The sequence below is a fragment of the Molothrus ater genome, chromosome 2 (genome assembly GCF_012460135.2).
Source record: "Molothrus ater isolate BHLD 08-10-18 breed brown headed cowbird chromosome 2, BPBGC_Mater_1.1, whole genome shotgun sequence".
NCBI classification, from domain to species: domain Eukaryota; kingdom Metazoa; phylum Chordata; class Aves; order Passeriformes; family Icteridae; genus Molothrus; species Molothrus ater.
The window spans coordinates 99,672,844-99,685,405 of record NC_050479.2 but is presented as its reverse complement, the minus strand read 5'-3'; the positions used below and the strand labels follow the sequence as shown (position 1 = coordinate 99,685,405).

General features: G+C 44.8%; 2 protein-coding genes across 3 annotated transcripts; one reads left to right on the top strand and one right to left on the bottom strand.

The window, feature by feature from the left end:
• Positions 1 to 5,687: 5,687 nt before the first annotated feature.
• Positions 5,688 to 8,115, bottom strand: TXNL4B (thioredoxin like 4B). 2 transcript variants are annotated; one of them, XM_036389568.2, is made up of 4 exons: positions 8,024 to 8,115; positions 7,597 to 7,762; positions 6,489 to 6,640; positions 5,688 to 6,047 (listed from the first exon to the last, which is right to left on the bottom strand). In XM_036389568.2, the coding sequence occupies exons 2-4, from the start codon at positions 7,726 to 7,728 to the stop codon at positions 5,882 to 5,884; spliced, it is 450 nt and encodes a 149-aa protein (XP_036245461.1). In that variant the 5' UTR covers positions 7,729 to 7,762; positions 8,024 to 8,115; the 3' UTR covers positions 5,688 to 5,881. The 2 variants fall into 2 exon arrangements, with proteins under 2 accessions (XP_036245461.1, XP_054370027.1); XM_054514052.1 differs by lacking the exon at positions 8,024 to 8,115 and having other exon boundaries at positions 7,597 to 7,972.
• Positions 8,116 to 8,201: 86 nt separating this feature from the next.
• On the top strand, positions 8,202 to 11,894 carry TRMT10C (tRNA methyltransferase 10C, mitochondrial RNase P subunit). Its single transcript, XM_036389555.2, has 3 exons — positions 8,202 to 8,312; positions 9,756 to 9,898; positions 10,077 to 11,894. Exon 3 carries the CDS (start codon positions 10,116 to 10,118, stop codon positions 11,367 to 11,369), a length of 1,254 nt encoding a protein of 417 aa, XP_036245448.1. The 5' UTR covers positions 8,202 to 8,312; positions 9,756 to 9,898; positions 10,077 to 10,115; the 3' UTR covers positions 11,370 to 11,894.
• The last annotated feature ends 668 nt before the right edge of the window (positions 11,895 to 12,562 follow it).

Sequence of the window (12,562 nt, the reverse complement as noted above, 5' to 3'; positions counted from 1 at the left end):
GATCTTCCTGAGGTCGTGCAACAGTCTCCACGTGCCTGATGCTTTCTTTCAGATGACGAACACTGGAGAGTTCCATGGACTATTTGTTGGCTTGATGTGTCCCTTTTGCAGTTGTTCTTGGACTAGGTTTTTCAATGCACTCAACTTTTTTTGCTCAAGGGGCCACTGATCCACTCAAACTGGATCATCTGTCTTCCAGGTTAACTTCAGTGGCGAGTGCCGCAGTGACCCCCACTAAAAATCCACCTCCAACTTCGTGCCCCATTGTGCTAAAAGGTCTCTTCCCCATACTGATGGGCTTCTGCACAACAAAGGGACGAATGATCGCTGTCTTGTTTCCTGGTTCTGTGACAACAATGGAATTCTTACTCTGCAGGCACAGAGAACTTCCCCCTGTGCCTGTGAGGGAACCCAAGGGCGCAATCAAACTCCATTCTCGAGGCCAAATGATGTAGGATATAACTGTGACGTCTGCCCCTGTGTCAAGCATTCCTCTGACGACGATTGTTCTTTCTCCACAGGTCAACTGACAAGTGACAGTGGGTCAATCTCGGCCTATATGTTTCATCCAGGAAGTATGTACTTCCACGTGTTCCTTTGAAGGAAATCCTTCTTCATCAAACAATGGCATGACCTGCTCTGTGGCGTGTGGTGGCAAAGCAATAGTTTTTACTACCAGGGTGTTTTCTGCCACAATCAATGGTGGTTGAAGAGCCTTGGCTAAAACCGTCAACTCTTCGTTTCGATTTGCTGAAATGATTGAAGGATAAATGACAAGCCCGAGGGTAATGCTTCTGTCTTTACCAATTATTAAGAAATCTTGTCTCTTGGGTGAAGTCCCGTTGACACCTGTTGATATCACTGTGTGACTTCCATCCAAGAAGCATGTTAACTAGGAAGCTGCCAATGTGCACTGCGCTCCTGGTGGGAGGAGTTCTGGGTCACTGGGGATTCTGCTGATGACTTTGCTGAGGGAATCTGTCCAACGTTCTCTGATGATTGTCCTGTCTGCTCTTGTGTCATCGCCATCACTTGTGTCGGCACGCGCTGACGATGTTGCGTGGTCTTTTTGGCATTTCCCAGACACTGTAGAGGTTTTCCATCCACATCCGTTTGAGAATAACATTAATTCGCAAGATGTCTTCCTCTTCTGCATCTTGGACAGAGTGGCCTTTCAGTCTTTGGCACTTGCACTTGCGGGCAGTTCTTCTTCATGTGTCCAAATGCTCCACACCTGTAGCATTGTCCGCCAGATGAGCTGCTCTTCTTTTCAATGCTTGCTAGAACTTTGTCCATCTTGTCGATCTTCTCATTCTGCAAATGAAGTATTCTTTCCATTTTTTCTCCCAACTGTCCTCCCAGTTGTTCTTCCAACTCTCCTCAGAATTCCTGCTTCACGATGGATGCAACGTGCTGAGGTGTTCCCACTTTGCTGTATGCCTCTACCATTTCTGCCAAAGAAGGTCATCCGGGCATTGCACTGATGACATGTTGGCAATCTGCATTGGCACTGGCATAGGCAAGACTTTCGATGAGATGTGGTTTCACCGCATCATCAGTCACTTGTCAATCCACAGCTTGTGTGAGTCGATCTGTGAATGAGGAAAAAGGTTCAGTGGGACCTTGTCTGACATTTGTGAATGGGATATCTTGTGCTCCTGGAGCAATCTGCAGGATTGCTTTTTGTGCTGCTTCCTTGATGTCATTCAGCACTCGTCTTGGAAGCCTTGCTGCTTGTTTTGTTGGATTGTCATCTGGAGGATCACCTGCTAACTGTGCCACTGTGAGGTTTGCATTTGGTCCACCTTGGTATCTGAGCCCCAGCTCGGCGAGAGATCTTCATCTCATGTCCCACATGAGATTCTGTGTGTTGGTGAGAATCGTTGACACAAGGCATCTGATGTCTTAAGGTGTAAAGTCATACATGTTGAAAGTTCCCTTCAGAAGCTGCTTAAAATATTGTGAATTCAGTCCATTGTCTCTGATGGCTTTAGCTAATTCTTTGACTACCTCGTGATCCAGTCTATCCCACCTTGGATTCTGACCCTGTGCATTGTATGTCACTGGCATTGTGATGTCTCCTGAACCTTGCAATAAGTCTTTTTATTTTCCTAATTATTTTCTAATATCTGTCCAATCTGTTGTTTCAACTTCCTCTTCTTCTGGAACCTGCATCTCCATGGGTATCTGCATGTACAGTGGAGTTGTAGAAGTCATTGGTGTCTCTGGAATCCGCATTCCTCGTTTTGATGAAGTCTTCAGCCTTGCTCCTAAATCCGGAACAGGAATCTGAAATTCTCGTGCTTGTGTTCCCATGGCCGTGCTTAAATATTGTAGAAGGTATTTGGCTGCACTCCTTGGTACAGTGATTGTTGGCTTCTGGCCTGAAGAACTGGCTGCTTTTGCTGCTGAAAACATCCATGCTGGAACACCCTCTGAGGCAGTAATGCATATTGTATCATCCTGTTGGTTGTGCCTCATCAGAAGTGTCTTGAGCTTCATGACATTCAGAAGCTGATGAATACTCCATTTGCTGTGTTGTACTTGTCGTTGATTTAGATTTCCTTTCGTATGTAGTTGGGAAAAAATGTTGCAATGTTGCAGTCCCGCCACCAGACGGCGCTGTGGCTTGGCCGACCAGGTCTGGCATGTCCTGCAATGTGGTGACCCCACCACAAGGCGGCGCTGTCGCCCGCGTGGTTGACCGTGCTGGGGGCGCGACCGCGATCGGCTCCTGTTCGGCTGACTGCAGCATTCGCAATTTTGAGTGAGACCGAGACTGTGCGATTTTTGACTGAGCTAGCAGTTGAGATTGGATATGTGTGTGTCTCCCCGGGACTGGAGACTCCCATGTCTCCCACCGCCTCCGCTCCTCCCTCGCCGGCTGGCCCCGCCGCCGCCTGAGGCTGCCGCCGCTGGCCGCCCGCGCGACCACGAGAGAATTTTTCCCCCTCCCCCTCTGGGCCCACTTTGGCGCCCCTTCCCGAGTCTGCTGTTTTCCCTCCCCTACGTCCCTTTGGCTCCTGCGAATCGGGAGGACACGCCTCTAAAATGGCACAGTCCGATTCCTTGAATTCGCTTGGAGACATTTCAGCCCTGAGCTCTCCCGGGAGTGAGAGGGTGTCTGAGTCTGAGCCCGATAACCCTGAAGTATCTGGGGTTTTCGGACGCTTTGGAGATCCCGTGGGCTTTTGGGGTGATGAGGGAATCGGAGGTGATGAAGTTCCCTCCTGCTCCCCTTCTTTGGGAGCTATTTCTGTTTCCTCTGGGACAATTGGAACAAGAGCCGCCCTCCGCTTCTGGCTTTACTCCCCTCCCTCTGCCCCTGTGGGAGTTTTAGCAACCTGCTGTTTGGCAACCTTCCCAGATTTTGCTGAGGTTGCTTCCAGCATCACCCGTGCAGGTGGTAAAAGTTTCATGGCCGTTTCATCTTTTCTTGTGGCCGAATGATAAAGATGTCTGTTGATTTCTTGCCAGAATCCCACTTCAAACAATAGATGTGTCTCTGAGTATGGATAATTACAGTGTACCCATAGCAAAAGATCTTTAAGTTCTTTCTTTGAAATTTCCATCGGGTGTGCCTCTGCCACGCCTTGTAAGGCTGACAAAATCCTCAACTGTTCCTGGGAACATGTTCCCCCCATGTTCTTAATTTTGACCTTCTTACCAAATCCGAGTCGTCAGGGCAGTGTGACGGTCCAACTGGAAAGCGGCCAGCAGGTCACAGGAGAGTGGATCCAGGCGCGCTTTCTGGCTGCGCTCGGGACTGCTCTGCTACGAGTCTCTTCAGCAGAAGCTCTCTGGATGGTCTTGAGAGTGGCTGCTGCTTCTCGCGCTGTCCTGGCTGCTTCCCAAGAGGTTTAGCAGTGCCCCCTTGGAACGTGCCCAGCCAGGGACGCCAGTTCTTGGGTTGATAATTGCTGCCCCGAGATGCGTAGGATGTCTCTGCTTGGGCCCGCGCAACTGAAGAACGAGTCTGGACTCTTCACTTTTTGGTCTTGAGGTTGTTTATTAATTCTTATCTATAAAATTTTATTTCTGCCCAGTGGAGATCCGCTATGCAGGGCAGCCATGAGCACTCTTGACCGCCCCCGAGGTGGTGTTGTCCTTTTATACTACAAACTACGTATACCATATTTACACTTAATTCCCAGTACCTATCACCCATGTTAGACAGTGCACTTCTACTCTAAACCAATCCCAAAGTGCCAACACCACTGCAGAAAATGGAGAACAGGAAGAAGAAGAAGAAGAAAGGCTAGACACACCCAGATTCCTCTATCTTGTCCCCATAACCCCCATACCAAAAATCCTAAAATCTACTTTTTCACCCTGTGATCATTTTGTTATTACACTATTCAAACCTGTGTGACTTTCATGTCCTCATACAAAGTTGGCAACTTGCTCCAAGGGTCAAAATCAAATCACCAGGTGTTCTGGGCAGCATGCCAGGGTCTCCAAGCCCCCCGGCAGGGTCCTCAGCAACTCTGGACACCCAGAGGGATGTACTGAGTTCTGTCAGAGAAGAAAAACACAAAAGTTAACTATTAGGAAAGATATGCATTGTTGAAAGCCTTAAGCCACAACCCTTTGGCTAGCTGTGAAATTTAAAATTGAATTAAAGATGTTAAGGTATACTAACTCTCATCTATCATTTTCTATAATAAACATTCCATAGTTTTGGCTCTATAATCAGACTAAACAATCAGGAAAACATTTGCTTAAGTGCTTAGCTTCATTAGAAGGCCAAATCTGGAATAGCAAAATCATCTATAAACAATCTGTTTCCTCCTATGTACCATGTATTGTTTAAAATCTTTCAAGAGCTGGAACATCCACCTTTCTCCTTGAAACATTTACTGTTAAGCTGAACAATGCTTCAGGGAAGTACACACTACTACCTTCCCTCCAGTCAGAGCTGGTGTGCCCCAAACATGACACATGGAGGTAAAATAATTTCCATTTTAAAGCCAACTAAGCCAGTGAGAATACTGGACATGAGCTGCTATAGAGATAGACTAGTCAGGCAACCTGCAGTGACCAAACTGATGCAAAGGAATGACACTGCTGCTTCCTCTCAGCTGTTTACCTTAGACAGAGGTGGGAAATAACAGTTTTTAAATTTACATACTCAAGGCTTGCAATGTGTACAAGCAGAAGGTCAAATAATCTTTAAAGTGAATATAAACAAAAGAATTATTCTTAATTTCCAGTTCAAACCCATGGGAATCAAGTGTTCAATGGCCACAAAAAAGGATCCTTTGAAAGATGACAAAACCTTCTCCTACAAGGTTAGAACATTCCAATCTCAGTCAAAAAAGCTGTTGAACAGTAGTAATGGGTATCAGAGAGAAGAGAGCATCAACTTGCCTTTGTGTTTATATCCATTTCAGATTTCAGTCATCATCTCTCAGAAAAAACTTCTGTCCTGTTATGCAGCAATGGGTAAAAAGTAACATTCTTCATAGGAAAGGCACATTCAATTGAATGTTCTTGAGAGCAAGCACAGCTTTTTTTATTAATGTCACATTTGCTGTTATTACATCTGAATGAAAATGGTACTAAACAGACAACTACCAGCGTGCCTTGGTTCCCTGAAGAAGATTGCACTGGAAATGCCACAGCTGAGGATGCACACAGCCTGCCTGTTTTCTAAGGGCTGTCAGCACACAACTCAAAGAACTCTGTGCATGAAAATGTAGCTTTATTTATGAGAGAAGCATGAGGTGACAGAATATCTGTCTTCAGAAGGAGACCAATATGATCCTTCAGGATAAAAGTTCAAACTGTCCCACAATGTCAGAGGAGGTCAAAAATGTTTAAAGGAAAAAGGGATCTACAACATCATCCATTTGTGTAATTATTTTCTCAGATTAACCCATTAAATGCCTTGGTAGAGAAGGTCGTATTTAGGAATGTTATTGGGATCAATAGGACTTCTGACAATGAGCTTTCCCCGCATTGCTCCACGGTAGATCACTTCAATCAGATCTATAAAGTCTTGCTTTGTTTTGAAGCTTCCCACAAATTTGGTGTGATCTGGAGACCTAAATATAAGCATAAGACAAAGGTAGAATTGTAACATTAAAGTATTCAGAGAAAAACCACCTAAAAATGTGAAAATATGCCCAAATGAGATAAGGAGTTCTGATCTGGTCATTCTGAAAGAATGAACTAACTCTGTAATTACATAACCAAGTCAGGAATATGCTGTGACTCCAAAGGTCAAACAGGTACAGTGTTATGTCTAAGATTTTAATAATGTCTTACTATTTTTTGCAGAGTCAGATATATTTCACCTACTTATTGCATCAGGGCATATTTCAAATTACTTCCCTATTTACATCCCTCTGGCTTCCTTCAGAATTCTCAAAGCAGATGCTGGTAACAACATGATAGTTTTCAAATGTTACCTTCCCCAGACATGATAACATAGAAAAAGACTGATAATTCTTACAGACATAATAGACAATGGTAGGATGACTTACCCATAATCAACCTTCATGTGCTGTCCATTGAAGAAAAATACAGTAGATGGAATATAACTGATGTCAAAATACTGGGTGTACACTGGGACGTTGTTCACATCCACTAAGTAAATGACTGCCATTTTACTTAGGTCATGAGCTGTTTTTGCAAGCTGCAAAGAGTGAGAAAGGCAGATGACAAATAGACTGAGAAACGAGAACAAGAGGGCGGCAAGCTTTATAAAGCTTGTTTCTCTTATGTGTTACCAGCTTAAGCAGGTATAGAATATCACATCTTGTCTACCTCAAACACTTTGTTCAGCCACTACAGTAGTAACACAGATGCTTACTTGTGGGATCTCAGCACATCATTCCTGATGTTCAGAGATGCCAGGAGAACCCTTGGGGGTCTCGAAGATCCTGGAATGTTGCCAAGAGTGTCTGGTGGCTTGATTTTGATCCATCCACAGAAATAACAAGAGTTTGAGGACAAGAGAATCACTTTAGAGTAAAAGGTGTAAAAGGGACACGTTTAGAAAGTGAAATATAGATTTTAAGGTTTTTGGGTACAGGGGGGTTATGGAGACAAGATGGAGGGATCAGGGCGTGTCTTGTCCTTCTTCTTCCTTCTTCTTGTCCTCCATCTCCTGTGGTGATGTTGGCATTTGGGGATTGGTTTATGGTGAAGGTGCACTTGCCAACATGGGTGAAAAGCATTGGGAAATAAAGGTAAATATTGTGTACGTAGATATTAGTATAAAAAGACATGACCGCCCCGTGGGTGGTCAGAGAGTGCCTGTGACTGCTTGCAGATCAGACCTCTGTTGGGCAGACAGAAAATTTTGTAGATAAGAAATAATAAACAACCTGAAGACCGAAAAGCTGAAGAGTCCAGACTCATCCTTTAAAACGCGTGCCACCCAAGAACCACACTACCCGTGTCGGGGCAGAGACAGACAGCCGAACCCGACACTTACTTTTCAAACCTTTTTATAAATATCGTGTAATTTCATTCAATATTGGTCACCAAACTTTCCATGAGTGCCTATCTTAGCAAAAACATTCTCTTCTATGTACAAATACACTTGTACAGTCCGTTAAAAAAAAAAAAAAAAGGAAAAGGTCTTACAATATCATCGAGCTGCAGACAAACAGCATCATTATCTCTTCCAAAACGGAGAACCAAAACCTTCTCAGCGACGCTTTTAATTGCTTGATCCACTTCCCTCTTACAGGTCAGTTTGGGCAGCAGAAAACTCATCGCGACAGATCACGGTCTCCACTAAAATCCCAGCCTTACAGTTAGGGGAAAAAACAACAAAACAACGCACCATCAAACAACAGCAACCTGCAGGCCAAAAAGAAGCAAAACTTCTCTATTACATTTTTTTTAAAGGAAAAAAGGCGGGGAGGGGAGAGAAGAGAGCAAGAGAGAGATCACAGATCAACAGGCCGGGCTGACAAACCCCTCGGCCCCAGCCGACCGCCTCACGCCCAGCCCAGCGCGGCGGCGAGGACAGACCCTGTCCCGCACCAGGGTCGGCGGCAGCACCCACGAGCAGCCCCCTCAGTGCCCGGGGGCTCTCCGGGAGTGGAATACGGGAGAGTTCGGATCACCGCCCGCCGCCGTGGGGGCGCAGACAGCCCGGAACGTGGCGGTGCAGCCGCGGAGCGCCGGGGACAGCCGAGGGGAGCACCGCGGGCCCGCCCCGCGCAGGCGCAGCGGCTCCGTGAGGTGAGCGGCAGTGGCGGCGCGGCCGGGGCTGGCGGTGAGCTCGGGGTCGACCCGGCCCGGCCCTGCCCTGACCGAGCCCCGTTGCGGGGGGCGCGGCCGGAGTCCGACAGGTGCTTCTCCGGGGAGTGGTGCCCCGGGAGGGCTGGGGGGCACAGCGCTGGGCTGTGGGGTGGGGGCCTGCGCTCAGCGGCTCGGGTGCTCGTGGGCTGGTTTAAAAGTTGTTAAACACGTGCAGTGCAGTGCTGCTCCCCTGCAGCCGGCCTCGTCGGTGAGTGTCTAAAGGGAGTGCCGAGAGTATGGATCCAGGCTCTTGCCCGTGGTGCCAAGCCATGGGACAAGAAGCAATGGGCAGATTAAGAGGCACAGAAGTTCCACCTGAACGTGAGGAGCAATTTCTTTACTGTGCAGGCGGTTGTGCACTGAACAGGTTGCCCAGAGGGGTTGTGGAGTCTCCCTTACTGGAGATATTCCAGACCTGTGTAGACGCAACCCTGTTCCATGTGCTCTAGGATGGCCCTGCTTGAGCAGAGGAGTTGGACCAGATCCATTTTGGCCCCTTCCAACCTTACTCTGTCTGTGATTGTGAGTGGGCAGCTAGGCTGGAGAAGTAAGGCAAGTTGTTCAGTCTCTGAAATATCAGTGGAGAGTCTTTCTGTTATTGAAAAAAAGAAAAATACTTTCAGTGCTACAAATTCTTCAAAGAGCCTTAGATGGATTCTTGTGGTAGTGGTGTTAGCTTGAATGACACACTGCAAGGTAGCTTGGCTCTATCAAAAGCTGTCATCAAGTATTCTGATGGTGTAAGTCTGGTGCTCAGTATTGACTTAAATGGAGCTCCAGTAATGTAAGTTAATTGAGGAACTGATCGCTTGATTTCTCCATGCTTCTTTGAGTATTACTTTTGCCAGTAGTTAAATCCTTCAATTTTACATTGAAGGATTTAATTACTGGCAAAAGTAATAATTGTGCTTCCATTGTAGCACTTACAAATTTTCACATTATAAGGTTGCTTGGTTGTTCTTGTTTCTTTTATCTTAAAGATGGCAGAACATGAGAGGTCAGCCACCCATTTGATCAATTACTGTGTAGTAAAACACATGCCAGGTTATATAACTTTTCTAAATAATACACTGCTCCTTCTGTGCCTCTAATCTGAGGCACATGTTTACAAACCCAATATTAGATCTAACTTCTTGTTCTGTATATCACATTATTTTCAGTTTATTAGGAAGATTATGAATTTTTTTTTAATTCGGAATTAATTCTGGTTTTGTCCAAATCATGTTTCCTCAAGGACTGAAACTCCACTGATGCTTAGTTGAGTAGTGTGCATAGGCCAAGGAAACTATTAAATGTTCTTGGGTGTGTTTTTTCTTTCTGCAGACCTTTCATATTTCAATACAAATGTAGATAAAATTAATGAGACTGGGGGGATTTATGTCCTCAGCTTCATCTGCCTATGCCAACTTCACAGACAATTTAGCAAAAAGAAAAAAGATGGTCTTTTCTTGTACTAATTGTTATTCTTCCCACTCTTCTTTCTATTTTCACAGGATAGATAAATTATATAAAAATACTTCTGGTTTGCATGCAGCATTTCACTGACTTTGGTTGTGAAGGCTCATCATATGATACAGATAACTTGAAGAGATCTTGGACAGTTCTTGAAGGTTGTTTGACTGCATTTTAAATTGCAGTAAGTATAGCTGGTTTAAGCTGTTTTTATTTAGGAAGCAGTAAAAAATTCATAGTAGAAGGAGGAATTTCTAGCATCCTTCAAGAAGTAACCTATTGTCTGTCAGTGTTACTAAGGATAAAAATCTGTATGTGTGTTCTTTGTGATTTCTGACAAGTTTTTTCCCCTCTTATTGGAGTTTTGCAGATAAGTGTTGCAACACAGCACATGCCTAAGTATGCGGTCTGCTAATATGCTTCTGAGAAGAATTGTAAGAGGTTCTGTCCTTCCATTTGCCACACAACATGGGATGAAAAAGGATTTGTTTCTGCTCAGTAGAACTCTGAGTTTATCACTTTGTCTGAAGCAGGACAAGTCATGTGAACCCTCAGAAAAACTGGATTTAGATGAGTGGAAGAAGGTAATGAAATCCGGGTTGCAAGAAGAGGTCAGTGAGATGGTCTCAGAGCCAAAGGAGCTTTCCAGTTTGGCTGCTGCACGTGAGACTTTGGAGATGTGGAGGCTAGCTGGCAGAGCAGTTCCAGAAAATATGAGTGAAGAACAGCTAAAAACCTTTATGGAGTGTCCTTCTAAGTCAGCCAAAAAGAAGTATTTAAAATATTTGCATCTCAAAGAACTTTACAAGAAAAATGACAAGAGAAAGATGGATGAGAAAAGAGAAAGGAGGCTGGAAGCACAAGATCAAGATTCAAAAACAGACGAGACCAAAAAGAGTCCATTTGTATGTTTATGGTCCCGCACTATGGACAAAGCATACAATTGGAGGGCTGCTCAGTCCATGATCTTTGGCCAGCCTCTAGTATTTGACATGTCTTATGAAAAAGAGATGTCTGTCCGAGAAGTCTCAAACACAGTGAGACAGATAGTAATGAGTGAAAGCAGCAATCGGAGATCTGTGGATCCATTCCACATCCACTTCTGTAACTTCAAAGATGATAGCCTCTATCACAGGGAATTTATCAAGAATTATAGAGAGGCGTGGGACAAACTGCTTATCACAGTGACAGACCAGTGCTACACAGAAATCTTTCCAAAGGATAAGCTCATCTATCTGACAGCCGATTCTCCCAAAGTAATGAAAGCATTTGATCACGATAAGATCTATATTGTTGGGTCAATGGTTGACAAGAGCATAAAAAGAGGAGTCTCTTTAGCACGGGCAAAGCGATTAGGGCTGGAGACTGCAGCCCTTCCACTGGATAAGTATTTGCTGTGGAGTGCTGGTGCCAAAAATCTCACACTGGACCAAATGATGCATATTTTATTAACCTTGAAAGATACAGGTGACTGGAAGAAGGCTCTGGAATTTGTTCCAAAAAGGAAATACTGTGACTTTGTAAACAAGCCTGTAAAGGAATTGAAAAAAACATTAGACCTGATCAGCACACTCAAACTTGGAAAGGGACGGGAAAAAGTAGAAAAGCAATTTGCCAAAAACTACCCCAAGAGGTATAAACTAAAGCAAAAGTAGAGTGATGGGGAGGAAAATGAATTTTTTACACACAAACTGTGCCGACTTCTTGGTGCTCTGTTCAGCTTTTAATCTCAGAACATGTTTTGTTGCTTATGTTTGAAATTACCATCATTAAGAGTTGGGTTTTTTTAATTACTTAAGTAGTCCAGCTGTTTAAATTTATTCACACATTATTGAAATTATGTAAGAGAAATGAGATAATCTGTTGTAAAAAAATATAACTCTACATGAAGACTATCAGTCTGTTCCATTGAACTGTGCTTGGGCAAGGGTGATTGTTACTGAATGCAAAGGTCTTCAGAGCTCACTGCTTTGGAGGCTGTCTACAGCCTTTTATTCTGTAAGATCACTAAGATGAAGTAGAAGACACCTCTCCCATTACTTCCTGAATCCTCTTGTGTGCAAATGAATTGACTTTGATAGCTGAACTAAATGGTTAAAACCTTGCGTGAGTTTGGGGAACTGCACAATTTATTTCTGGATGTTCTATCTGGCACAAATAAAGTCCTTGTTTGGAAGGAATCAGGCAAATTTCTTGACTGTGCTGAAAAAAAAAATTAATCTTACCTACTTTTGGGTAAGACTTTTAACCCAGAGTGCCTATGTTTTCAGGACATGTAATGTAGATTTCCCAAAGTGCTGGAACTTCTGAGTTGGTAAACTGTCCTATTAGTAAATACTTAGAGGAGCAGAGAGCCTTTCAATATTTCTTACAGCTCAAAATACATTGGTGTCTCTCTGGAAGTCTGTGTTCAGGCTGCAGAGCTGCCATGGGCAGCTAAATACAGGTCTGCTGTCTGTGGGATGAGGAGGGCTTTCTTTGTGAGGGATGCTTAAAGTCAGTGATGGCAGATGATGAGTTGGTGGTCACCCACTCCGTGGTGACCTCCTCCTACATGCTGTTCTAAGGTGGGGATTGGAAGATTCACTACCCCGACACTGCCCTTCACTGCCTGTTGTGAGGGGCAGGGGCCTGCAGGCATGGATCAGCTCTGGTACAGGGAAAGACCTGGTTCCTTGCAGCTGTGCGTGGTTGGGAAGTACACAAAGCTTCACCGAGGGTGGTGTTCCAGGTGATGCTTGAGAGCTGCCTTCAGCTGCCTGGGAAGGCCTGAAGTGCAAGGACTGGCTGTGTGAGTGCGTGTGCCTCACTCAGGCAGACTCTCTTTCCTCAGGGGGGGAAGACAACA

Bases quoted from the DNA above. Each gene is read 5' to 3' on its own strand.
- TXNL4B (XM_036389568.2), bottom strand. From the start codon at position 7,728: ATGAGTTTTCTGCTGCCCAAACTGACCTGTAAGAGGGAAGTGGATCAA. The intron at 6,641-7,596 runs GTAAGACCTTTT...CACTCTTTGCAG, and splicing joins GTCTGCAGCTCGATGATATT to CTTGCAAAAACAGCTCATGA. The intron at 6,048-6,488 runs GTAAGTCATCCT...GCTTATATTTAG, and splicing joins CACATGAAGGTTGATTATGG to GTCTCCAGATCACACCAAAT.
- TRMT10C (XM_036389555.2), top strand. From the start codon at position 10,116: ATGCGGTCTGCTAATATGCTTCTGAGAAGAATTGTAAGAGGTTCTGTC.